Source organism: Panulirus ornatus, chromosome 23 (assembly GCF_036320965.1).
Source record: "Panulirus ornatus isolate Po-2019 chromosome 23, ASM3632096v1, whole genome shotgun sequence".
NCBI lineage: Eukaryota > Metazoa > Arthropoda > Malacostraca > Decapoda > Palinuridae > Panulirus > Panulirus ornatus.
This window is the reverse complement of record NC_092246.1, coordinates 23,332,906-23,358,792: the sequence shown is the minus strand read 5'-3', so window position 1 is coordinate 23,358,792 and position 25,887 is coordinate 23,332,906. Positions and strand designations below refer to the sequence as shown.

General features: G+C 47.5%; 1 protein-coding gene across 10 annotated transcripts in view; it reads left to right on the top strand.

Moving 5' to 3' along the window:
- LOC139756926 (synaptotagmin-like protein 5) overlaps positions 1–25,887 on the top strand; it is a 252,541-nt gene that overhangs the window by 193,541 nt on the left and 33,113 nt on the right. For all 10 annotated transcript variants that reach the window (XM_071676854.1, XM_071676855.1, XM_071676858.1 and 7 more), the window contains one exon: positions 19,318–19,535. In XM_071676854.1, the coding sequence (XP_071532955.1) occupies positions 19,318–19,535 (218 nt within the window). The remainder of the gene's footprint in view (positions 1–19,317; positions 19,536–25,887) is intronic.

The following is a 25,887-nucleotide window of genomic DNA, read 5'->3' as shown; positions in this document are numbered from 1 at the left end:
TGTTTGGTGTAGGGTATATATCTCTGGCCACCAGTATAATGTGTCTTGTTGATATAACATATTTAACCTGGAGTATCACCATGAGCATGAGGGTTGGGGATGTGTGTAATGTATGTACCAGAACCTTGAGACACTAAAGTTTGTAAACAACTTAATGGTGCGCCACACGCTAATAAGCTTTTCATACTTTTGATGGTTTTTTAATTTTCGCATCAAGGAATACACTACAGGGGCTGAAGTGCAACTTTGTTCATCAAAATAACTGAGGTAACGTTTGTAAATAACGTTTCCTTGTATTTAGCTCATTAAGATGTTTAGTTGTATGTTTTTCTATTGTAAATGATGTCATATTGATTATGAAGATTGAGTTACAGAGGTGATAATGGACTGTATATCGCGTTTGTGGTTCCCTGGTGATGGTTGTTGACGAACTGGAGAACAGCCCCGCCGCCTGGCAACACACGTTGATATGAATACCACAAGAAATAACATGACACAAGCAGACACAACTTGACCCCTTGAAGACGGCCATACGACCTATGGGTGTGATGGCATGAAGCTTCAGAGTCAGGTCAAAGGTCACTGCGTCATAACAAGGAGTTCATGTCGTTGTGCTCAAGGGTTATAGCCTTGTGTTCAAGGGTCGTACCGCTATACCCAGAGGGTCGTACCGTTGTGTTCACGGGTCGTACCGCTGTGCTCAGGGGGGTCGTACCGATGTGTTCAGGGGTCGTAGTATCGTGACGAAGGGTCAGGAAGATAAAGCTCCGGTCATGTCAGGTGAACCTAACCTCAGCAACCCCCCCCCCCCCACACCAGACCCCCTATGGATGTGTCAGGGTGGCTCATGCGACGTTTGATAACAAGGTGTGTCGTGCGTGTGGGCCAGACGGTTGTCGTGTTGCTCTCCCAAGCTTCCCTCAGAATGTAGTTATCTGCTGACGCCTGACCTTGTAAGGCGGGCTGGAGGTGCTGGGTTAGAAAATGGAGGAAGAATTCCTCTTAAGTTACAGCAAGAGCTTCCCGCCCATATTGCCAGCAGCCACTGGAATCTGTTGGACGCGGGTCTTGGGAGTTGGAGACGCGGGAATTATTATACACATGGGAAATAATTCAGGGTCGTATGTTGAGGGAGGATTTGAAAACTTATGCCCGACTGGAGTGACATTTTTGCACATGTTTGCCAGTGTTGGTTAGGACACGGAGGAGAGTCCCTGACTGTGCTAGTATCATCCCAGGTGAGGCCAGCAGTGTTATGATCTGGTCGTTCGCGTTGTGGAGGCTCGCTACACCGGCATGCAGGCGACAGCCACAAACAGCCTGCTGGAGGTGGGTGAGTCTCCAGGCCGTGGTGTGGGGCAGTGCATGTTTCCCACATGGTCAACTCCTTGTGGTGGACGGCACGACCCTAGCACATGACGGTACGACCATACAGCACGACCGTACCAACCTCAGGTATGGTACGAGAGGTCAAAGGTCACGCCATCACAGATAACAGTTGTACGTCGTAATCGCTGGTCGCACCGTCGTGTTCAGGTGGTCAGGTCGATATGTTTATCGTTCAGTATTGAGGGCGGCCGTGCAGCACTATCATGACCCGGCAACCAACACTGATGGGTCATGGCGCCCGTCCGCCACCCATGAATGTGACCAGACACAAGGGCGCCGCCCCCCGCCAGCCCGCCGGTCTTGATGGCGCGCTGGCACTAACCCACCCCTGAGGTGGCCGCCAACATTTAGCATTAACATTAACCGTACGTTAATGAAGGATTAGTCTTGAATTAACGTCATTGACGAAGGCCAAATTTAACAGTAGCGCAGCTCATAGTTAACTTACGTTATCTTGAAAATAAGATTAACGAACTTTACAGTGAAGTAAATGAACTTTGATATTATCTTATTGAGAAATTAGAGGTCCAGAAAATCACTGCACTATGACTTAACTTTCCTGGAAATTATAATACATTACCCTGATAATGCATGTAATTATCGGGCTCACTACTACCAACATGGTCTCTGTGGTATGTGAATAACTAATTTATTTTTTCCTGTGATTTAATATTTCTTTCCTCTAACTATTTCCTCTTCACCCATGATGTCATTTGAAGATATGTATGTTTACAGAAATGAAAATTCTAAAACTGTTATTGCACTGGTGTGTCGGGAAAGTTGAAATTGTGTGTTGGATCCATACCTGGTACGTCTCCAGCGGGACACACTTTGTGTATTTGGAGGAAACATCATGACTCTTACTGTTCCGTGATGACATAGTGACCTGTTGCTCTGTGTGTGTGTGTGTGTGTGTGTGTGTGTGACCTCGTATAACCCCGAATAAAGGGTAGGGGGTAGGGGGTAGGGGTTAGGGAGGGGAGCCATGACCACGGGAGGCGGGCGGATGTGATGGGAAAGTCCTGCTTCATATTTTATTATAATGACGACGGCACGACAGACCTTGTTAGGCCGGGTGGGGGGGGGGGGGGGGTGGGGGGGAGTAGACTGTGGAAAGTTGGGATGTGGGGGGAAGGGGGGAGGGGGGGGGTCGTGTAGAAGCTCGTGGCCAGTGAGGCGATGAGGAGGAGGAAGTCCCCTGCCGCCCTCCAGTGTCTGGGGTCGTTCCTCATGCTTCACCTCACTCGCTCACTCATCACCAGTACTCACCTTGGGTCTTGGCCAGTTACTCATCATAGTTCAGTACCACGCCTCAGTTATTCACGTCCTCACCAGGTACTCACTACATCATTCATGTACTCACTAGGTACTCATAACATTATATGGCGAATGAATTACCCGTTCACCGTCCAGTAGGTCTCTCTCTCTCTCTCTCTCTCTCTCTCTCTCTCTCTCTCTCTCTCTCTCTCTCTCTCTCTCTCTCTCTCTCTCTCTCTCTCTCTCTCTCTCTCTCTCTCCCAAGCCTGTACTGTCCACGTCCCCTCCCTGGGTCAGCAGGGGTTGGGTGGGTGGGTGGGTCAGTAGGGGTTGGGTGGGTGGGTGGGTCAGCAGGGGTTGGGTGGGTGGGTGGGTCTGGTCATGAGAGCGTCACGTGCACACCTGCCTACGTCATATGATGGTTTGGCTCGTTATTGCCCGCCCGTCTGTTTACACTGACTCTTCTTTACTTATTTTACGACATAAATGCAATTATAGGATTTTTTTTAACACAATGCATGAGAATTTTTTTTTTACATTTATGTTTAATGCTTAAGAAAATGACTCTTGTTTTTTGAATGATAATTAAAGCACCAGAAATGATAGCAATTTTTCCAAGCATCATCAAAACATACGAAAATGACTCTTTACTTGTATATTGTATCTGTAAGAAAACCATTAATTGTCTTACAGTTTTATTTAATGCTTATGGACATTATAGATATATTTTTACATGTGTATTCAGTCAATAAGGAAGTCATTAATTGTCGTACAATTATATTTGATACATAAGAAAATTGTCTGATTTTTACACTTCATTGCATAAAACATGACGGACATTTTGCACTTATATACAATACGTAAGAAAATTCATTCTTTTTTGTAGTTAATTTAGTTTTTTAGGAGATTATCTACGTTCTACAAGGATGAGAACATTTTTTTGAGTTATTTTGTTGATGTAGAGTAGAACATATAAGTGTTATTAGATCCATCGGCAACTGTATGCACAATGGAAATTAAAATAATTACATTTACATTTCATGCATCAGAAATTTTTTCATTTTGTCATTATTTGATGCCTGAAAAATTATTAGTTTTTTACATTTATGTTGAACACAACGAACTGTGAGACACATTGGCACTAAGATTTTCTGGTATTGACCAACGCTGGTGTGTTCATTGTTCATAACATTTGATGTATGTGTCTGGTGAAGTAGATGTAAATCATGTAAGCAACAGGTACAGTTATGTATAATTATACTAATGATCATCATGTCGTGTTATGATAATTATATGATATTATCACAGTAATGATGGGGCTTGGGAGGGTCATGGCGGCAGTCTCTGTTGAAGGAAATTGACTGCAAACGGGACATGGTAACGGTCGTTCACATATAACAACAGAAGTAAATAGTCCTTCACACCGAGCAACAATGGTAAAGAGAAGGGCACTAAACAGTAGTGTTGGCACTAACAGGAGGGCATTAAACAGACGATTGTTAGAAGGAACAGAAGTAAATAGCACTAAACAGATGAGTGTTGGCACAAAGGTAAACAGATGAGTGTTGGCACAGAGGTAAACAGATGAGTGTTGGCACAGAGGTAAACAGATGAGTGATGACACAGAGGTAAACAGATGAGTGATGGCACAGAGGTAAACAGATGAGTGTTGGCACAGAGGTAAACAGATGAGTGATGGCACAGAGGTAAACAGATGAGTGATGGCACAGAGGTAAACAGATGAGTGATGGCACAGAGGTAAACAGATGAGTGTTGGCACAAAGGTAAACAGATGAGTGATGGCACAGAGGTAAACAGATGAGTGTTGGCACAAAGGTAAACAGATGAGTGATGGCACAGAGGTAAACAGATGAGTGATGACACAGAGGTAAACATATGAGTGATGGCACAGAGGTAAACAGATGAGTGTTGGCACAGAGGTAAACAGATGAGTGATGGCACAGAGGTAAACAGATGAGTGATGGCACAGAGGTAAACAGATGAGTGTTGGCACAAAGGTAAACAGATGAGTGATGGCAGTAACAGAGCCGTGACAGGGGAGGGCAGCAGGGTGCTGGTGGTGGTGGGGGCATGATCGACCAGTCTAATGCTTTCCTGATACAAGCATCACCTGGGCCGGCCAGACCTGATATCCCCCGCCTCATATTGTACGTGCGGGAGGAGGAGGATAGAGAGAAAGCGAGAGGACGAGAGAGAGAGAGAGAGAGAGAGAGAGAGAGAGAGAGAGAGAGAGAGAGAGAGAGAGAGAGAGAGAGAGATACCTTGGTCTGAGGGAAACTAGTTTGGCTGAGGAAGAAAGTAGTTTGATCACAAGGGAAAGTAAGTTTCCTCACAAAAATTAACGCACCTCACCAAAACTAGTCCCACTCCTAGACTGATCTCTTAATGATGCGGAAGATGAAAGCCGGCAAGGCAGCAGGTTTGGATGGTATTGCAGTGGAATTTATTAAAAAAGGGGGTGACTGTATTGTTGACTGGTTGGTAAGGTTATTTAATGTATGTATGACTCATGGTGAGGTGCCTGAGGATTGGTGGAATGCGTGCATAGTGCCATTGTACAAAGGCAAAGGGGATAAGAGTGAGTGCTCAAATTACAGAGGTATAAGTTTGTTGAGTATTCCTGGTAAATTATATGGGAGGGTATTGATTGAGAGGGTGAAGGCATGTACAGAGCATCAGATTGGGGAAGAGCAGTGTGGTTTCAGAAGTGGTAGAGGATGTGTGGTGGATCAGGTGTTTGCTTTGAAGAATGTATGTGAGAAATACTTAGAAAAGCAAATGGATTTGTATGTAGCATTTATGGATCTGGAGAAGGCATATGATAGAGTTGATAGAGATGCTCTGTGGAAGGTATTAAGAATATATGGTGTGGGAGGCAAATTGTTAGAAGCAGTGAAAAGTTTTTATCGAGGATGTAAGGCATGTGTACGTGTAGGAAGAGAGGAAAGTGATTGGTTCTCGGTGAATGTAGGTTTGCGGCAGGGGTGTGTGATGTCTCCATGGTTGTTTAATTTGTTTATGGATGGGGTTGTTAGGGAGGTGAATGCAAGAGTTTTGGAAAGAGGGGCAAGTATGAAGTCTGTTGGGGATGAGAGAGCTTGGGAAGTGAGTCAGTTGTTGTTCGCTGATGATACAGCGCTGGTGGCTGACTCATGTGAGAAACTGCAGAAGCTGGTGACTGAGTTTGGTAAAGTGTGTGAAAGAAGAAAGTTAAGAGTAAATGTGAATAAGAGCAAGGTTATTAGGTACAGTAGGGTTGAGGGTCAAGTCAATTGGGAGGTGAGTTTGAATGGAGAAAAACTGGAGGAAGTGAAGTGTTTTAGATATCTGGGAGTGGATCTGGCAGCGGATGGAACCATGGAAGCGGAAGTGGATCATAGGGTGGGGGAGGGGGCGAAAATTCTGGGAGCCTTGAAGAATGTGTGGAAGTCGAGAACATTATCTCGGAAAGCAAAAATGGGTATGTTTGAAGGAATAGTGGTTCCAACAATGTTGTATGGTTGCGAGGCGTGGGCTGTGGATAGAGTGGTGCGCAGGAGGATGGATGTGCTGAAAATGAGATGTTTGAGGACAATGTGTGGTGTGAGGTGGTTTGATCGAGTAAGTAACGTAAGGGTAAGAGAGATGTGTGGAAATAAAAAGAGCGTGGTTGAGAGAGCAGAAGAGGGTGTTTTGAAATGGTTTGGGCACATGGAGAGAATGAGTGAGGAAAGATTGACCAAGAGGATATATGTGTCGGAGGTGGAGGGAACGAGGGGAAGAGGGAGACCAAATTGGAGGTGGAAAGATGGAGTGAAAAAGATTTTGTGTGATCGGGGCCTGAACATGCAGGAGGGTGAAAGGAGGGCAAGGAATAGAGTGAATTGGAGCGATGTGGTATACCGGGGTTGACGTGCTGTCAGTGGATTGAATCAGGGCATGTGAAGCGTCTGGGGTAAACCATGGAAAGCTGTGTAGGTATGTATATTTGCGTGTGTGGACGTATGTATATACATGTGTATGGGGGTGGGTTGGGCCATTTCTTTCGTCTGTTTCCTTGCGCTACCTCGCAAACGCGGGAGACAGCGACAAAGCAAAATATATATATATATATATATATATATATATATATATATATATATATATATATATATTATCTCACAGAGACGGTAGTTTTGCTGCAAAATTGATTTTGATATAGAGTTAAAGTAGTTTTGTCCAGATACAAAATAGCTCACACAAAACAAAGTAAGTGTCCTGGAGACGAGGTAACGTTCATGTATGGTACAGTGGTATAGTGGTACAGTGGGTACAGTGGTACTGTGGGTACAGTAGCACAGTGGGTACAGTGGTACTGTGGGTACAGTGGTACTGTGGGTACAGTGGTACAGTGGGTACAGTGGGTACAGTGTTACTGTGGGTACAGTAGTACAGTGGGTACAGTACATAGGGAGAGGAGGTTGACAGGTGGGCCCAGAGGGTGGTGGTACCGTCACAAGTAATATCATTGGTATAACACAATACCAGGTAACATACAGTGGTATAATACAGTACAAGGTAATATACAGTACTCAGGGGTCGTGTATGTACAATATATTATCCTTAGTAATCGTACAGATGTGCTCAGTGTATCTATATTTACATTGTTTATCTTTTTCTGCCCATCTTATAGCACACATTTATGTCTGCGTCATCGCTTCTAATTATGATCTTCTACCCTTTGCATATATATATACTCTCTCTCTCTCTCTCTCTCTCTCTCTCTCTCTCTCTCTCTCTCTCTCTCTCTCTCTCTCTCTCTCTCTCTCTCTCTCTCTCTCTCTCTCTCTCTCTCTCTCTCTCGAGGCAGCGTTGTGTATGTATTGAAGTGGTGAGGCTTAACAGAGAGACGAGCTGGTAAATGTGGGGATATAGAAGAATATTGGAGACATGTCACCCCTACCTCTTACCTCTCATGGGCCGGGGGGGGGGAGGTAGAAGTGGTGGAGGGGGGGAGGGGGAGGGGTAACTTCCCTACTCTTAGGAAAATCAATTGTGTCCAGAACGTATGGCCAGCCCGGGCCATGCCTCCACACTGGGCCGGCTCACCCCCTTGGGGAGTGTTCCCCCCTGGCTTACGGTACCCCCTCCCCAGCTGTGGTACCCCCCCCCCTATCCTGCCGTGGTACCCCCCACCTGTTCTCTGCGTCTTCCTCTTATCTGTGTTATCTGGTTGTTCTGCCTTCCTGTCCTACCTTGTCTTCCTTCTTACTTCTTGTGTTTTCCCCACCTACTCCCCTCCCATATTGTCCTCTGATTTTGATTACCTCTCTCTCTCTCTCTCTCTCTCTCTCTCTCTCTCTCTCTCTCTCTCTCTCTCTCTCTCTCTCTCTCTCTCTCTCTCTCTCTCTCTCTCTCTCTCTCTCTCTCCCTCTCTCTCTCTCTCTCCTCCAGTATGGGCCGTGGCCACATACCTCCCCCCACCCCAACTGGCCACACCTGGCCACCACCATGGCCACCAGCACTCGGCCTGGTGTGACGTCACGCCCGGGTGGAGGGGGTTGTGACCTGACAAGGGGAGGTGCCGGGGGGATGGGGTGGGGGGGGGCACGGGAGGAATCCCTGGAAATTTAAGCGACACCGAATCCGTTTTCGTATATTTTTGCCTCTGCGTGTGTGTGTGTGTGTGTGTGTGTGTGTGTGTGTGTGTGTGTGTGTGTGTGTGTGTGTGTCAGGTGTGAGGCTGATGCCTCGCTAAGCCATCGTCATATATATCCACAGAGACTAAGCCTGAGACGTGTGCGCTTAAGCCCCCTCCCAGCCTCGCTAATTGTCTTCGCTTAATTACGTTTACCCCAGAGATGCATGTAACATTTCCCACTATATCTGTGCGCTTATATACGCGCTCACTTCTTGAAAATTGCGCTTAGATATGCACAGAGCCATTCACGTTAAGTACCACACGCCTACATCGCGCCATATGCGCTTAAAAACCTTTGATATATTTAAAATCGCGGTGATGCACGCTTACATGTCCACTAGATCCTTCAGCGCTGAAACAGCCCTTTTCCACCGGTTAAGCGAGTAAGTGGATCTTAAGCGCAGTTTAATTCTCCCCCCTCCCCCCCTCGCTAGCCTGGCGCTGTGGGTCCCTCGGGGTTTCCCTCGGCCTTCCTTCCGTCGGGGCAAGATAATGAAAACCACTTAGGGAAATGGAGTGCGAGTCCTTCCTATTTTTCCCCGGGAGTTTGATCGTAATGTCCTGGTTGTTGTTATGTACGTACTTACCTTCTCCTGGTGTCTCACACACTGGTCATAAACAGCCTCAGTCATCCAGTAATTGGTTATTGTCAGTCGTAACTGGCACTTAATAAGGCGGTAAATTTCTTAAGGAAATTAAACTGCCCAAAAATTAGTAGTAGGAACTTAACTGAAATATAGATAAAGGTTTAATTAGCAAGAATAATTAGGTGGGTCTTAAGATAGTTGGGAAGATGACTTAACACAGCAAATAGTAATTTATGAACCCCCACAATTATGAACACACACAATTAGCGCAATAAAAGTCTTGTGTTGTAATTAATGGCGGAAGGTTACCATTTAGTAGTGATTTACATACTTTATTAAGATGTAAATATTAGTGTGGTGAAATGTTTTGATATTTGTGGGTTTTGCAGGTCCCCAGCTGTGTGTGGCCCAAGGTGGTGGTAACCTCTTTGGCTGTGGTGGCCTGAACTTTGACCTGACCTCTGATTAAGGGTCAGGTCACGCCATCATATCCAAAGGTCTTACCGTCGTGCTCGAGGGTCGTACCGTTGTGTACAAGGTTTCAGAATATAACTTGGAGCCTCTGTATAAACAAAGACAAGTTGATCTATGTATTGTAGTTAAATCCGTATCCCATTTACTCGGCCAGGGTACACACACACACACACACACACACACACACACACACACGGAGGGAAGAGTGGAGGGTGACCTGACTACAGCCTTTCAAGGTTGACTAGGTAGAGAGTGAGCAGTTGTGCGAGGTGTGTGGGTGGGAGGACCATGAATGGTAACGTAGCCAGGCACTTGTTACAGAAGGTAGGTATATGAGAGCGTGTACATACACAGGGCAATGATGAGGTGAGAGTAGGTAGGCAGGTGTGCTGCTTCTGGTGGAGCAGCGCCGCCAACATCAACAACACAGGAATTAAGCCGATAATTTGATAATCCATGATTTACTGAGGTTAACCCGTTACTACCTGCCTGCCCTCTCTCTCTCTCTCTCTCTCTCTCTCTCTCTCTCTCTCTCTCTCTCTCTCTCTCTCTCTCTCTCTCTCTCTCTCTCTCTGTGCGTAGTTTTCTGTGGCTGTGGCTGTCAAGTTTCACTCACTTGCCGCGGTTAGTTAGTTCTTTTCTCGCTGCCTGGCGGGCCCCGCGTGGGCTGCTGGCTCCAGGCTCACGCAGGCAGTCTTGCCACACGACACGTACCTCACACCAGCCGGGCCTGTGGTGGGCAGTACACGTCAGTCATCATGTGTACCGTCATATTGTACTTATTATTACTTTCCTTTGTCAACAGTGAATTATCCTGGGCGTCACTTGTTGACCAAATGCCGTCTTAGCTACGTCTCGTTGTATATCAACTGACTCATGTTTCTCTCTTGATGTGATTATTACACGAAAGTGCGCTTGGGAACTTATCGTGTTTCATTTTCCCCGTGGACTTATAGGAATATAGTTGATCACGCGCTAATTTGTGATCCTTTCAATTATATATATATATATATATATATATATATATATATATATATATATATATATATATATATATATATATATATATATATATATATGTATACACGTATATATACGACGTATATATCGTGCGGCATCATCTGCCTTCCACCGTGACCCCCCCCACCCCCTTCCTCCCTGCCGATGTTTTTGTTGCAGTGGAGGAGGAAGAGGTCGGTCAGGGAAGGTCAAGTAGAGAAGCGGAAGATAGTGGGGGAGTGGGAAGATGAATGCTTCCTCCCTCCCTCCCTCTCTCTCCCTCCCCTCTAAACTTACTCCCCCCTCCTCCCTTCCCCCCCCTCCCCTCCCCTCCACCAGGTAGAGCGACATCTCTGGTAAAGTTTTGAACCTTGTGTCTCGTGTTGGTGATGATGGAGGCCAGCTGCTGGGGTGGGTGTTCACCGGTGATGAATGTGTCCAGGTGAGGCGTGGCTCTCACCTTCCTCCTAGTCTTGGTGATGCAACATGATGCAGCCTTGTGCACGGCAGGGGCCGAGTGACGGTCGTCATGGGTCACGGTCTCTGACGAGTGTAGGGGGTCGTCGCCCGTGTGGCCCGTGTGACACAGTACTCTCCCTCACCAAGAACAGAGGACTGGGGCCTTTGAGGGAATATCCTCACCTGGCCCCCTTCTCTGTTCCTTCTTTTGGAAAATTAAAGAAAAAAAGAGAGGGGAGGATTTCCAGCCCCCCGCTCCCTCCCCTTTTAGTCGCCTTCTACGACACGCAGGGAATACGTGGGAATTATTCTTTCTCCCATATCCCCAGGGATAATATATATATATATATATATATATATATATATATATATATATATATATATATATATATATATATATATATATATATATATAAGCGTGTGTGTGGAAGGCGCCGCTAAAGTTTGCACACGCTATGATCCACCAATATTTGTGTCAGCCAACTTCAGTAATGGCCTTAAGCTTCAGCTGAGAAGCAATGATTCAAACACACAAGCGTGGGGAAAAAACGTCGGGAAAAACTAATTTAAATTTCATGAAATATGCAGATTATGTCTCCTTCCTTAGATCAGCCAGGGACCAGACCAAGCAAGAACTCTTATTATATCGTACTCTGCCTTCACCTTTACCTCCTTGCAATCAGGCTTAGCTCCCTGCTTTCAGCTTTAACTGCTTAACCTCAGCTTTAGCTGTGTACATTCAGCTTTCCGCTCCTGCTGTACCTGCTCCTGTTAGCCTTCTGCTTCCCTCGTCTGCTGCTGCTGATTACCTTCTCTTTCTGTTTCTGTTGATGATGTCTACATCTGGCTCCTGTTGCTCCGGATCTGCTTCCGTTACCCGCCCGCCCACCGTCAGCGCCACCCGGGGAGCGGGTTGGTCCCCACCCGTGTGTGTGTGATCGTGAGGAGAGACAGTTTGCGTCGTGCAGTCTGGTGGTAGAGATTGGGAGGTGGAAATTAAATCCTCCACTCCTGTATTATCACTGTGTAGAAGGGGGGACCTGAAGAAGAGGTCGATGGGGGGGCATTTCTCGAAGGTTCAGTCGTCTGTTCCTGACGCTACCTCGCTCAGGCGGGAAACGTAGAAAAGCTATAGACCCAAACCTGCTGCCCCACACCCGCTACATCTGACTCCAGTTACTTACGGTTGGTCCGTCTGCCGTTTTCTGTTCTTTCAACATTTCTCTGGCGCCTCACTCTTTCCTCCCTCCCTCCTCTCCCTCCATCCTCTCCCTCCCTCCTCTCTCCTTTCTCTCGCTCCTTCCTCTCCCTCCCTCCTCTCACGCGGGCTTCCGCCTCTCACTTCACAGCCAGAGAGATTTTTTGGCGCCTCAGTGTTGGGTGTGTCTGCTGGTGTGAGCAGATCTTATTTTGAAATTGCTTTTTCCTCCTTACTGGAGAGGGAGGCTGGGTGGTGTTGTTTAATGCTGGTGTTTGTTTGTTTCTTTCTTTCTTTGTAGAATTGGATTATCCATCATCTTGTGGGGGTCATGGCCTCTCTCTCTCTCTCTCTCTCTCTCTCTCTCTCTCTCTCTCTCTCTCTCTCTCTCTCTCTCTCTCTCTCTCTCTCTCTCTCTCTCTCTCTCTCAGCAGCCAACCGTACGTCTGTCATCCGTACATTCGCTCCGGTTATCCGGACAGTTGTAGTCCACACACCAGTCCTGTGCCCACCGCACTTCGTTCATCCGGACTCCGGGTAACAGCTGGCCCATTATCCGGACCAGTATAGGTGTGGGGAGCCGGGCGTATTGTGTGAGGCTGGTCATACCTCACGGTTAACTGGTCAAGGAGAAGTTCGTGAGCAGCGGACGGAAGACAGGCTCACACGGGTTGGTTAACCCGGACTCTGTTAACTTGGCTCCGGATTTTTGTAGAATTAGAACTGGAATCAGGTGCTGGTTAACCTGACCCCGAATACTCAGGTATCGGGTTACTTCGGTCCTGAATGATCCGAGTTGATTGTGTTCCGGATAATATAGTTTCGGATGACATTTTCTCCGGTTAATCAGGTTTCTAGTTGAACACTGTTTTGGTCGAGAAATTATCCGGAGAGCGACCTAATGACCAGGAGCTCCGGGGATTAACCATCGTGGTTGATTTTAGTGATAACAGATTTGCCAAGTGTGGGTGAGTGTTGGCGACCCTGCCTGATCGCCCCAGATCCAGCAGTTGGTAATACTGCTTGTACCTGCTTGTTGAGGTGGGGGAGGAGGCCCTTGTGTGACGCTGCCCACCCAGGTAACTAGGCGTTAACCAGGCGCCTGGCAGTACAGCTCTCGGTTAACCAAGCCCCGAGGTTAATCACACCTGGAAAATTAGTTGTGGGACAGAGCGAACCTGGTTTAATGAGATGCAAAGCTTAACAGAACCCGGATAGAATAGTTCTGTATCGCCTCCGCATAATTAGATTTCACGGTAATCACCTCCACTAGGTGGTCTACGATTAACCAAACGATGGCTAATTGGAAGTTTGGTTAACTGGAGTTGGGTCACCTGGGTAACGTTTGGGATCAGATGGGATAGGGCGTCCCAGGGGATCATGAGGGTTGTGCTCTGTCAAGTTCGGATTATTGGGGCCCAGGATAATCGTGCTCTGGGGTCCCACATGGTGAGATGTTCGGATTAACCGGGACCCACGTAATCAGGCAGGCAGTTAACCAGACACCAAGCAAGCGATATTGTTGATAAAGTTGAGTTTCAGGTCCGTATATGCGGGGCTTCCGACCATCTGTTTGGCGGAGGACGTTTTCTGCACCGGTCTATCAGCCCCCCACTACCCCCCCTCTCTCTCTCTCTCTCTCTCTCTCTCTCTCTCTCTCTCTCTCTCTCTCTCTCTCTCTCTCTCTCTCTCTCTCTCTCTCTCTCTCTCTCTCTCTCTCTCTCTCTCTGTATTTGTTTTCCCTTGTTTTATCACAGTCATGTAGGTCATCAACTGGTCTCATCTCCGTACATGTACGTATTTATTCCCGACGATTTTCACACTAAATATAAAATGTCATAATACGTTTATTTTTGGCGGTTTTGTGCGGGAGCCGTTTTCTAACTGCTGCTATTTTGAACACAAACTGCAAGATTTTCCAGACTTGACCATTATTTCTGTACAGCCCAGTGGGGCCTCATTATCTTGAGGGCTCCACTCCTCCCTCACCTTCTATTATTTATGAGCATTTTTCCATTCATCTGCTCTGGTGTTTACTTCCCTGCTTCTCCTACACCTCCTCCTCACCTGATTATCTGGCAGTAGTGTACTGTGGAGGAATTACGTGTTGTATACTGAGCATATACTGACGTGACGACAACTGTATAGGAGAGGAGGAATGGAAAATACTTCCCATCTGATTCCAGACGCTGGAAGCTCGCTGGAAGGAGGTCAGCCACGAACCTGGGAAGACAGTTGTAATGTGTCTGTGTTTTGCTCTACTGGCGATCTTGAACAACCTTACTCAGTGGTACTTACTATCATGAAAGTGTTTAACTTCTTTTTACTTGATAAGACATTGTCTCATATGCGTTTCTCACAGTAACCCGCGACAGATATTACAACAGAATATCTTGCTTCATTCATCTCCTGTGATAAGATATGCGTCATTATATCCCGTTTGTACTGCATGATGTTTCTTATTGTTATCTTCCTGTGTGCTGGGATGGGGAGGAACCTTCTGCTTTATTACCCCATCTCCATCTACAGTGGTGGGTGGGGAGGAACCGTCTGCTCTATTATCTAGTCTCCCTCTACATACATCAGGAACGTAGGCTACTGTTACCATCCTCCAGCAGATAACTTCGTCATGGACCGTCAGGTGTCCTGTTGTCTGGCCTTCCCATCTTCCTCATGTGCCCAGTATTGCTCCTCCTCCTCCTCCTCCTCCTGCAGATCTCCCCCCCGTCTCCCTCCCTCCTCCATCTGGTGATTCCTCCCTCAAGGTAAACACGACGAGAGTGTAAGCATCCCCTCCCCCAGCCTTCATCCCCTCCCCCGCTCCAGCTTCTCCCCGCCTCACCACACACGACTCAAGATGTTAACTGAGGTGGTAAAGTGTCGGACGGGTACACTGCTGTAAACTAAGTAGTGTAATTCCCTGGTTCCCCACTAGGGAGGAAGGCAGTGGTAGCAGCTCCCACCATGAATAAATGAGGAACCAACGCCCAAATAATGTATGAGGCCACAGCAACGCTATGAAAGCCTGGCCCATTAGTGCCATGCAAACCCTGCCTGCAATGTTGGCAGCCTTGCAGGTTTACACTACCACCACCACCACCACCACAGCTATCACCACAGCCCCCACCACCACCACCAACCACCGCCACCACCACCACCACAGCCGCCACCACCACCACAGCCCCCACCACCACCACCAACCACCGCCACCACCACCACCACCACCACAGCCGCCACCACCACCACAGCCCCCACCACCACCACCACAGCCCCACCACCACCACCACCACCACAGCCCCCACCACCACCACCACCACCACCACCACCATCACCATGAAGGAGCATGAAGCTCTTCATCATAACATGCAAATGTGGCACACAGTTTACCGTGCACACTGTCGACAGAGGTTCTTGGCGGCCCTGGCCGCTCGCTTCCTCGGCTGACCACCAGTCGTATGTTATACCACCTCCTGATATACCTAGGTATACTGCCGGAGACCAGTGGTATACAGTATACAAGGTGATGGTATACTTGGTATGCTGTTGGACACCAGAAGTATGTAAATTACCAGCTTGTGGTGTACGTGGTGTACCGCTGGTAGACCAGAAGTACATGACATGCTGGAGTGCTCGTATGCCAGTGTGAGACTCATGGTATACCCCAGCGGTTGCTTGTGACGTGCACGGACGTAACATTGTTCGGTTCAGCTTTAGTTTTTAATTAAGGTAAACTTATGGCTGACTCTGACATAGCAACGATTTGTTAATGAATGTTGCTAATTAACTCCTTGAGCACGACTCTACGACCCTTGAGCACGAGCCTAAGGTCTGATGACCTGGCCTTTGACCTGACCCACAAGGCGAGGCCATCAGACGGTCGTGCCGTCGTGCTCAAGGATCGGTACCGTCGTGTTCAAGGGTCGGTACGTTCGTGCTCCACGGTCGTACCGTCGTGTTCAAGGGTCGGTACGTTCATGCTCCACGGTCGTACCGTCGTGTTCAAGGATCGTATCGTCGTGTTCAAGGATCGTACGGTCGTGTTCAAGGATCGTACCGTCGTGTTCAAGGTCGTACCGTCGTGTTCAAGGATCGTACCGTCGTGTTCAAGGTTCGGTACCGTCGTGTTCAAGGTGTGAGCTACAGTGTCGTGGGCATCGTCCAGGGTTTTATGTTCTTTACATAATGTTTTCCCTGCGTGAGTTGAGACCTCCTGTACGTCATGTAGACGCCTGGAGGTAGCAGTGAGTATCGTCATGCACTCGTGTGTGTGTGTGTGTGTGTGTGTGTGTGTGTGTGTGTGTGTGTGGGAGGGGAAGGTGTAGCCACCCCTTCTAGTACCCCTTCCACGCCCCTACAGTCTGTGTTATAACTTCATCATCGACCTGTAATGACTTTTCCCTACAGTGATTATGACTAGTTAATGACTTTGAATAATCATCAGAGCCACCAGTCTCTCTCTCTCTCTCTCTCTCTCTCTCTCTCTCTCTCTCTCTCTCTCTCTCTCTCTCTCTCTCTCTCTCTCTCTCTCTCTCTCTCTCTCTCTCTCTCTCTCTCTCTCTCTTGTCCCGCTTCCACTACCTACAGCTCCTTCATGCCATACTCCCACCTCCTACATACTCACTACCTGGCTACCACACCGTCTCCTGCCACTAGTGTGGCCACCCCTGGCCGGCACACACACCTCCCTCCCCTCCCACCGTGGACGTCTCTCGTAGCCTAACACTGTCACAGTATAACACCAGCACGTCTTAACACCATCCCGTCCTCACACCAGCCCCTGCAAATACCATCCCATCCTAACACCATCCCAGTCTAACCCATCCCATCCTAACCCCATCCCATCCTAACACCATCCCATCCTAACACCATCCCATCCTAACACCATCCCATCCTAACGCCAGTCTTTCGTAGCTGTTCGAGTCTAACGCCTGACCCGTAAGGTTCATTTCAAAGGTCACGCATCACGCTGCAGGGTCGTACCGTTGTGTTCGAGATCTCAGCCAGGTCTGCCGTCGTGCTCAAGGTCCGAGTTTGATCAACGGCTTCAGCTGTTGTTCATCTAAATTAGAGCATCTGTAACACAGCCTAACCTAACCTAGGACATCCGTAAGCTAGCCTAACCTAACCTAGGACATCCGTAACCTAACCTAACCTAACCTAGGACATCCGTAACCTAACCTAACCTAACCTAGGACATCCGTAACCTAACCTAACCTAGCCTCGTACGTAATCTAGGCTGTGTAATAGCCTGTTTCTAAGCTTGCCAGGAGGTGTGGTAGGAATGGCCCCATGTTTGCGAAGGGGGAAAAGGCCTCCTTTTATGGCGCTAAAGTAGGGTCGTTTGCCTGTAATTATGGCTTAGATAGGCTGGTTAGGGCGGCAGGGAAGGATGTCCCAAGCCTTAGTTTGCTGAAGCCAGACCGAGGTCTGGCCTGGCTGGAGACGGAGGAGGAGGAGGCAAGGCCCGGTCTCTAGCCTCTGTGTTTACCATGTCTTGATCTCCTGCGTGTGTGTGTGTGTGTGTGTGTGAGAGAGAGAGAGAGAGAGAGAGAGAGAGAGAGAGAGAGAGAGAGAGAGAGAGAGAGAGAGAGAGAGAGAGAGCGTCGTTGCGTGATTACTCTTCGCGTGTCCTCATTCGTCGTGCCAGACCATCAGACACTACCGTGCGACATCATCATTCCTCAGTGGTCGTGTGAGCCGGGCTTCCCTCACCACTGCCCCTCCCTCCCCAGTGGTCGTGTGAGCCGGGCTTCCCTCACCACTGCCCCTCCCTCCCCAGTGGTCGTGTGAGCCGGGCTTCCCTCACCACTGCCCCTCCCTCCCCAGTGGTCGTGTGAGCCGGGCTTCCCTCACCACTGCCCCTCCCTGCCCAGTGGTCGTGTGTGAGCCGGGCTTCCCTCACCACTGCCCCTCCCTCTCCAGTGGTCGTGTGTGAGCCGGGCTTCCCTCACCACTGCCCCTCCCTCCCCAGTGGTCGTGTGTGAGCCGGTCCTCCCTCACCACTGCCCCTCCCTCCCCAGTGGTCGTGTGTGAGCCGGTCCTCCCTCACCACCACGTCATTCCTCTGTTGGTATTATTTAATTACCAGCCGATGATTACTGGCCGCCAGGCACACGTGTGACCTGCGTGTCATCAGTTGAGGTGGCACGGTGGCCGTGATCCCGTGTGTCACCAGCGGCCACGTGTGGAACACGTGTTGTTCAGCCGGGCCATCCAGGGGCCTCGCCCACTGCCGCCCTTGCGCTGGTGTCCGGCCGGTGCTTGGCCATCCCGGACAGTAAGGTCGCCACGTGAGGCCCTGACCCCAGGGGTCGGTGGCTCATCTTGTAAGTTAAGTGGGAGGGACGAGGTGGATGAGGCTGCCTGAAAAAAAGGGAGTAATCACGTTCACTCCCCCCCCCCCACCTCCTCCACCTTAACGGTCAGGTCAGAGGTCGGGCCCAAGGGTCGTACATCCGTCCTGCTTAAGATCGCGTCGCAGCTGTTGGTGCCAGCGGGGCGACGTGTACTCAGCACTGTGTTGCGCACGTCTCCTGTAGCACCAGACCTGGGCTGCATCGTTAGTAGTGTTGCAGACGAAACACAACCGTCCTTACTGTGGTGGTGTTGTGACCTCACGACCAACACCTGTGTGGTGTGGTGACCTCACGACCAACACCTGTGTGGTGTTGTGACCTCACGACCAACACATGTGTGGTGTGGTGACCTCACGACCAACACATGTGTGGTGTTGTGACCTCACGACCAACACCTGTGTGGTGTGGTGACCTCACGACCAACACATGTGTGGTGTGGTGACCTCACGACCAACACATGTGTGGTGTGGTGACCTCACGACCAACACATGTGTGGTGTGGTGACCTCACGACCAACACATGTGTGGTGTTGTGACCTCACGACCAACACCTGTGTGGTGTGGTGACCTCACGACCAACACCTGTGTGGTGTGGTGACCTCACGACCAACACATGTGTGGTGTGGTGACCTCACGACCAACACCTGTGTGGTGTGGTGACCTCACGACCAACACCTGTGTGGTGTGGTGACCTCACGACCAACACCTGTGTGGTGTGGTGGGGCACATGATAACATTTCTCATGTTCATATGTTATCTTATTATTTTGTTGCATTATTTCCACATTGATTTTTGTGACGACAGGTTTTTGCTTATTACTTTTTACCTGATTTAATTAATGCGGATTTGGTGTTTGTGTTGATGTTTGTGTTACACTCTTGTGTTTGGTGTGGCTCTGACGTGAGGCTCTGTGTTGCAGATGAGTCGACGGGCTGTGCTGAGGAGGGTGTGGGCCTCGGGCATAAGAGTGGGTCGCCCTCACCACTGGTGGGCTCGGTGGGCAGGATCTCCGGGAGGGACTCCATCGCCTCCCTGGCCTCCTCCACCGACACCTCCTGCCTGACCCACCCAGACGACGACATAGAGAGACTCCTGCAGCTCAGCGAGAAGAAGACAAGCTCCCTCACCCCCCTTGGAGTAAGTTCACCCTTGGTTTACTGATGGAGTAAGTTTATCCTTAACTTAGCCATTGAAGTAAGTTCACCCTTAGTTTACTGAATGGAGTAAGTTTACCCTTAACTTAGCCTTTTAAGTAAGATAACTCGTGGTTTACTGAGAAAGCGGGGTGAAGGGAGGTTGGCTGAAACTGTTTTCTGTTTACGGTTGATAATTTGATGTGAGAGGTTCCTCGTCTGGTGTAGGGGAAGGGAGGGAGGGAGGGACGTGTGGGGGTAACTTGGCCGCTGTTTGTGTAAGGTGAAGGGAAACGCAAGGTGTATTGTAGGTTAAGTTACCTTAAGGTACTTGGAGTAAGTGTTGGGTTAGTGAGGTAAAGAAGTAAGTCTTCTGAGAAATCATTAGGAGTGATTGTTGGAGTAAATTGATTGAGCGGTGGCACCTGGATGGTTCTGGCTGGTACAGTATGGCAGGCAGGGCTGGTGGGGCTGTACTGAGGCAAAGTTCACTCTCAATTAATTTTTCAGTTGGTGTAGATGACAGGGGAAACACAGGGTAAAGTCACAGTTGATCGGGTTAGAGAGAGAGAGAGAGAGAGAGAGAGAGAGAGAGAGAGAGAGAGAGAGAGAGAGAGAGAGAGAGAGAGAGAGAGAGAGAGAGAGTGGTGGCACTCTGGCTCGTCAAGTTTAAAGTTGGATTACTGTGGGGGAAGGAACTTAGAGCACGTTTACCTTTGGCTCAGTATGGAAAGAGGTCGTGGAATTAAGTTTGTTGATGTAGCGTGGGGAAGGCGATCGGAGGGTAACTCTGGGGTTGGCTTTATGAGGTAGGTAGGAGTAATGGGTTTGGTTTTGTGAGGTAGAGAGGATAGGAGTAAGTCTTGGGTTGGTTTTATCGTCAGTTCAGCCGTTGTCGTGTTGACTTTACTGTTGGTTTTGTGGGTGAGTTTGGTACTTTTGGATTGAGTTGGCAGGTGAGGGAAGAGCCACACGTAGTACATGTGGCCAGTCAAGCAGTAATGGAAATTTTTTTCACTTGGTTTATGAGGAGAAAGTTGCTTGTAATGATGTTACAGGTATTTTATGGACGGAAAGTCGCTTGTAATAAGTTGACAGTTGGTTGATTGAGTGAAGGGTCATTTAGGGTAAACTTACTTATGTTTGGCTGAGGAGGGACTGTTTCACGTATATTTACAGTCTTACGGATCAGGGAGGGGCTTCTGGTCTAGACAGGAGGAAGCAGCAGTGTTTACTGTGAAATTTATGTTGTTTTTGTGAGGAAATGACTCATGGATGGGAAGCGGCTCATGAAAGAGAGGAGGTACTTTTGGTACTTGACTTGTAGATTTATGAGGAAGGAGACGTTTGTAATATCTTAACTGTTAGCCTCGTGAGGAAGGGCCTGGATGCATGTCGTAAGTTAACGGATGGTTTTGTTAGGGAGAAGACGCTTGGGTAACTTTACTGCTGGCTGGAGGTAATGAGTCTACGGGTGGTTGTATGAATGAGTGGATGGCTGTATAAGGTTAAGGGCGCTGGGGATATGTTTACAATTGCTTTGAGGAAAGAGCTGTACTGAGACCAAGTCAAAAGTGTGGTTTGTAAGGGACAAAATGCTTGTAATAACTTTATTGTTGATCAAGTTGGGTTAGTTATGAAGGAGGAAAGGTGAGGCAGCACGTAGGTAAGTCCACAATTGGCTTTGAGAGTGAGGTACACGTGGAATGAGTGTGTAGTTGGTTTGTGAGAAACAAGATGCTTCTCCTAAGCTCACATTTGGTCTAGTATGGGCATGGTGGGAGGAATAAGTTTAAAAAGGTTGATGTTGGATTATTGAGGCAACAAAAGTAAATACTAGTCGACTGAGTGAAGAGGTATTGAGAGTAAATAGTCAGTTGTTGTATTGCGTGAGGCGAGGCTGAGTACATGCCCAGCTAGTGTGGTTGGGGAGGGATCGTTTGGGGCACGTTTTCAGCTGGTTTGGTGAGGACTGATGGCTTGGAGTGGAGACGCTGTGTTTAGTTACGAAGGTGCAGCTTGGAGAAGGTGACCTATGATCATTATATGTAGATGTTCATTTGTCAGGATACTTAATGAATAAGTTTACATGTATTTTTTGAAACACAAGAACTTACTATATATATGTGTGTATATATATATATATATATATATATATATATATATATATATATATATATATATATATATATATATATATATATATATGATTTATTCAGACTTACAATGCACTACATGTTTCACGGGGAAATCCGCCTCATCAGGTGTAAACATTTTGCAAAGTTTCAAATCCCAACACAAGCATAAATGCTGGTACATCCTTTTACCGCCATGCTAGAGTAGAAACGTGTGTGTGTATATATATATATATATATATATATATATATATATATATATATATATATATATATATATATATATATATATAGGGGTAATCCCACTTCAGTAGGATTACCTCTTGATAAAACTGTTACGAACTAGTGAGATCCTCATACCAATATATATATATATATATTTTTTTTATTTTTTTTATTATACTTTGTCGCTGTCTCCCGCGTTTGCGAGGTAGCGCAAGGAAACAGACGAAAGAAATGGCCCAACCCCCCCATACACATGTATATACATACGTCCACACACGCAAATATACATACCTACACAGCTTTCCATGGTTTACCCCAGACGCTTCACATGCCTTGATTCAATCCACTGACAGCACGTCAACCCCGGTATACCACATCGCTCCAATTCACTCTATTCCTTGCCCTCCTTTCACCCTCCTGCATATTCAGGCCCCGATCTCACAAAATCTTTTTCACTCCATCTTTCCACCTCCAATTTGGTCTCCCTCTTCTCCTCGTTCCCTCCACCTCCGACACATATATCCTCTTGGTCAATCTTTCCTCACTCATTCTTTCCATGTGCCCAAACCACTTCAAAACACCCTCTTCTGCTCTCTCAACCACGCTCTTTTTATTTCCACACATCTCTCTTACCCTTACGTTACTCACTCGATCAAACCACCTCACACCACACATTGTCCTCAAACATCCCATTTCCAGCACATCCATCCTCCTGCGCACAACTCTATCCATAGCCCACGCCTCGCAACCATACAATATTGTTGGAACCACTATTCCTTCAAACATACCCATTTTTGCTTTCCGAGATAATGTTCTCGACTTCCACACATTCTTCAAGGCCCCCAGAATTTTCGCCCCCTCCCCCACCCTATGATCCACTTCCGCTTCCATGGTTCCATCCGCTGCCAGATCCACTCCCAGATATCTAAAACACTTCACTTCCTCCAGTTTTTCTCCATTCAAACTCACCTCCCAATTGACTTGACCCTCAACCCTACTGTACCTAATAACCTTGCTCTTATTCACATTTACTCTTAACTTTCTTCTTCCACACACTTTACCAAACTCAGTCACCAGCTTCTGCAGTTTCTCACATGAATCAGCCACCAGCGCTGTATCTTCAGCGAACAACAACTGACTCACTTCCCAAGCTCTCTCATCCCCAACAGACTTCATACTTGCCCCTCTTTCCAAGACTCTTGCATTTACCTCCCTAACAACCCCATCCATAAACAAATTAAACAACCATGGAGACATCACACACCCCTGCCGCAAACCTACATTCACTGAGAACCAGTCACTTTCCTCTCTTCCTACACGTACACATGCCTTACATCCTCGATAAAAACTTTTCACTGCTTCTAACAACTTTCCTCCCACACCATATATTCTTAATACCTTCCACAGAGCATCTCTATCAACTCTATCATATGCCTTCTCCAGATCCATAAATGCTACATACAAATCCATTTGCTTTTCTAAGTATTTCTCACATACATTCTTCAAAGCAAACACCTGATCCACACATCCTCTATATATGTGTATATATATATATATATATATATATATATATATATATATATATATATATATATATATATATATATATATATATATATACATATATATACGTGAGAATAGGAAGCGACTGTTAAGTCATGAGGTATGGATGGAGGATTGCAGCCACATGACACGTTCAGTTGACCTCCCTGACATTCTGTCTTGTTTCCCCTGGTGTACGTGACCCGTACTAACCTTGTGAAGGTCATAAACAGATGCAGTAGACTGAATACTGAAACATCCAAGACACACACGAAGGCAGTTCACAAGAGCAGTGACCGAAGCAACACACTAGAACGAGCAGGGAGAAGCAGCTGCTGTTAGGGTGGAGGGAGGGGGGGAGGGAGGGAGGGATGGTTAAGGGGAGGTGATGGCAGGGGAGTTAATAAGGCAGAAGGTTTTTGATCCCGCTCCGGGTAGAAGTTATGGGGGGGCGGGGGGTAGGAGGGGAGAGAGGTAATAACGGAAGCTTTTTGATGCCACTCTGGGTAGACGTGAGACGGGAGAAGATATGAGGTCACTACAGCACTGGGGCGTATGAGATCCCGTAGAATTGGCGTAGACTGCTACACTTACATACAAGACGACCCAAGCTTGTGGCAAACAGATTTATGGTGCTCGTGGTGTGGGTTGTCCTGGACAGAGTGAAGGATGTAGTCCAACTTGAGATATTATTGCGACGTTAAACTGAGACGTTCAGAAACACCGGCAGTAACTGTGTTCTGACACTTGATTGAAGAAAGAACGCATATGGGACTGAGGAGAGGAAGGAAGGTGAGCGTGAGTGGTGTAAGAACGTGACGAAATATGGTGGATGGAGACGTGCAAGATGGTACGTGACGGAGGAGGGAACCCCGAGGAACGCCACAGTCGACGGGATATAAAGTAGGAGTCGCTCCCTCCACGGCCACCACGATGAAGCGGCCGTGAAGGAAGCTGTCCGGTGGAGAACAGAGAGAAGTGAAAGGAAAATAACAGGAGGGAGGTTAAGTAGGCAGGGACCAGTGCCACGCCCCGTCACCTGCTCTGGGGATGTCGTACGCTGCGACAAGTTACCCATCAAAGTCCCTGAGCGAAGAGGACTAGTGATGAGGCACACACACGAGACGTAGCACCGTGAAGGCCAAGCTGGCGGCCTGGAGGAAGAGAATGCGATTCTATGTGTTTATTAAAGTCAAAAACTGAGACGTTTTCAAATGCTTTGAAGATGATAAAAGTAGAAGCTCTGGGGCTATAGTTAGAGAGGCTAGAACAGTCTCCTGTGGTTGGGACGGGCTGCACCAAGGCACGCGTCCATGAGGAAGGAAGCATGTGTGTTTTTAGACAAACGGGAAACAGACGAGCAAGGCTCAGAGGCTACACACACACACACACACACACACACACACACACACACACACACACACACCTTTAAAATGTGGGTTTGTCCGCCATCTGGTCCAAATGCCATGCCCACTTGTAGCCGGGAGAGTCCTTGCCAGAGGAAAGTATAGGTGGGCACTTAAGATACAGTTGGAGGATGTGAGGCTGTTGCAGGACTGACATGTGGAAATTAAAGGACAATGTGTCGGAAAGATCGACTGTGTCAGCAACAGAATTAGCTGTACAGTGGATATCTTTCGTTCACTGTGATATAGTCATTTTGATTACCTGAACGTATGGTTAATACCTGTTGATTACCTCATTTGTCATTTTTCCTCGATAAACAGCTACTGGGTAATTAGTTTCCTTTAGTACCATGTTATCATGACATGCTCATGGCACTGTACCGTCTGTCTCATGCACGCTGAAGGACATGTAGTGTGAGTGAAGGATTAATTAACTACAACGTAACTGTGTAGTTTTAACCTTCATGAATATCAACCTCTTGCACAGGACTGTACGATTCTTGTGTAAGATGGCACGATTTTTGACCTGACCCTTAAAAGCCAGGCCGTACTATCCAAGGGTCGTGTGGTCGTGTCAAGGGATCCACTGTACATGGAACGGCCTCAGAACTTAAGCAATACATGTGTCTGGAGACACCACTTACTCAGTAGTATTGCTTGTGTTGGTGGACGCCAGTGACACAGGTGTTTTCATGTCCTACACACACGTGTCCACCATCACTAATACAACATTTATTTTCGTATTTATTAGATCTGTGTCCATGCTTGGTGAAGATACATGCCTCCATCATATACATCAGTATGTGTACAGAGAAACACTCAGATATTCATACATGAAAGTTTACATATACATAGTTTGTTCCACATACTAGTAGTCACATCCCCCCTAGCAGTACTTTCCAAACATAGTAGTGTATGATACATGCGTACTTTATGTTGTATATATACATAAGTCCCTGCATCTGTGTAAGACAAGATCTTTTGGTGTTTGACTGAGAATATTGGTAACAGTGTTCGCTATCACTGATGTTTACAGTGTTACATGTAG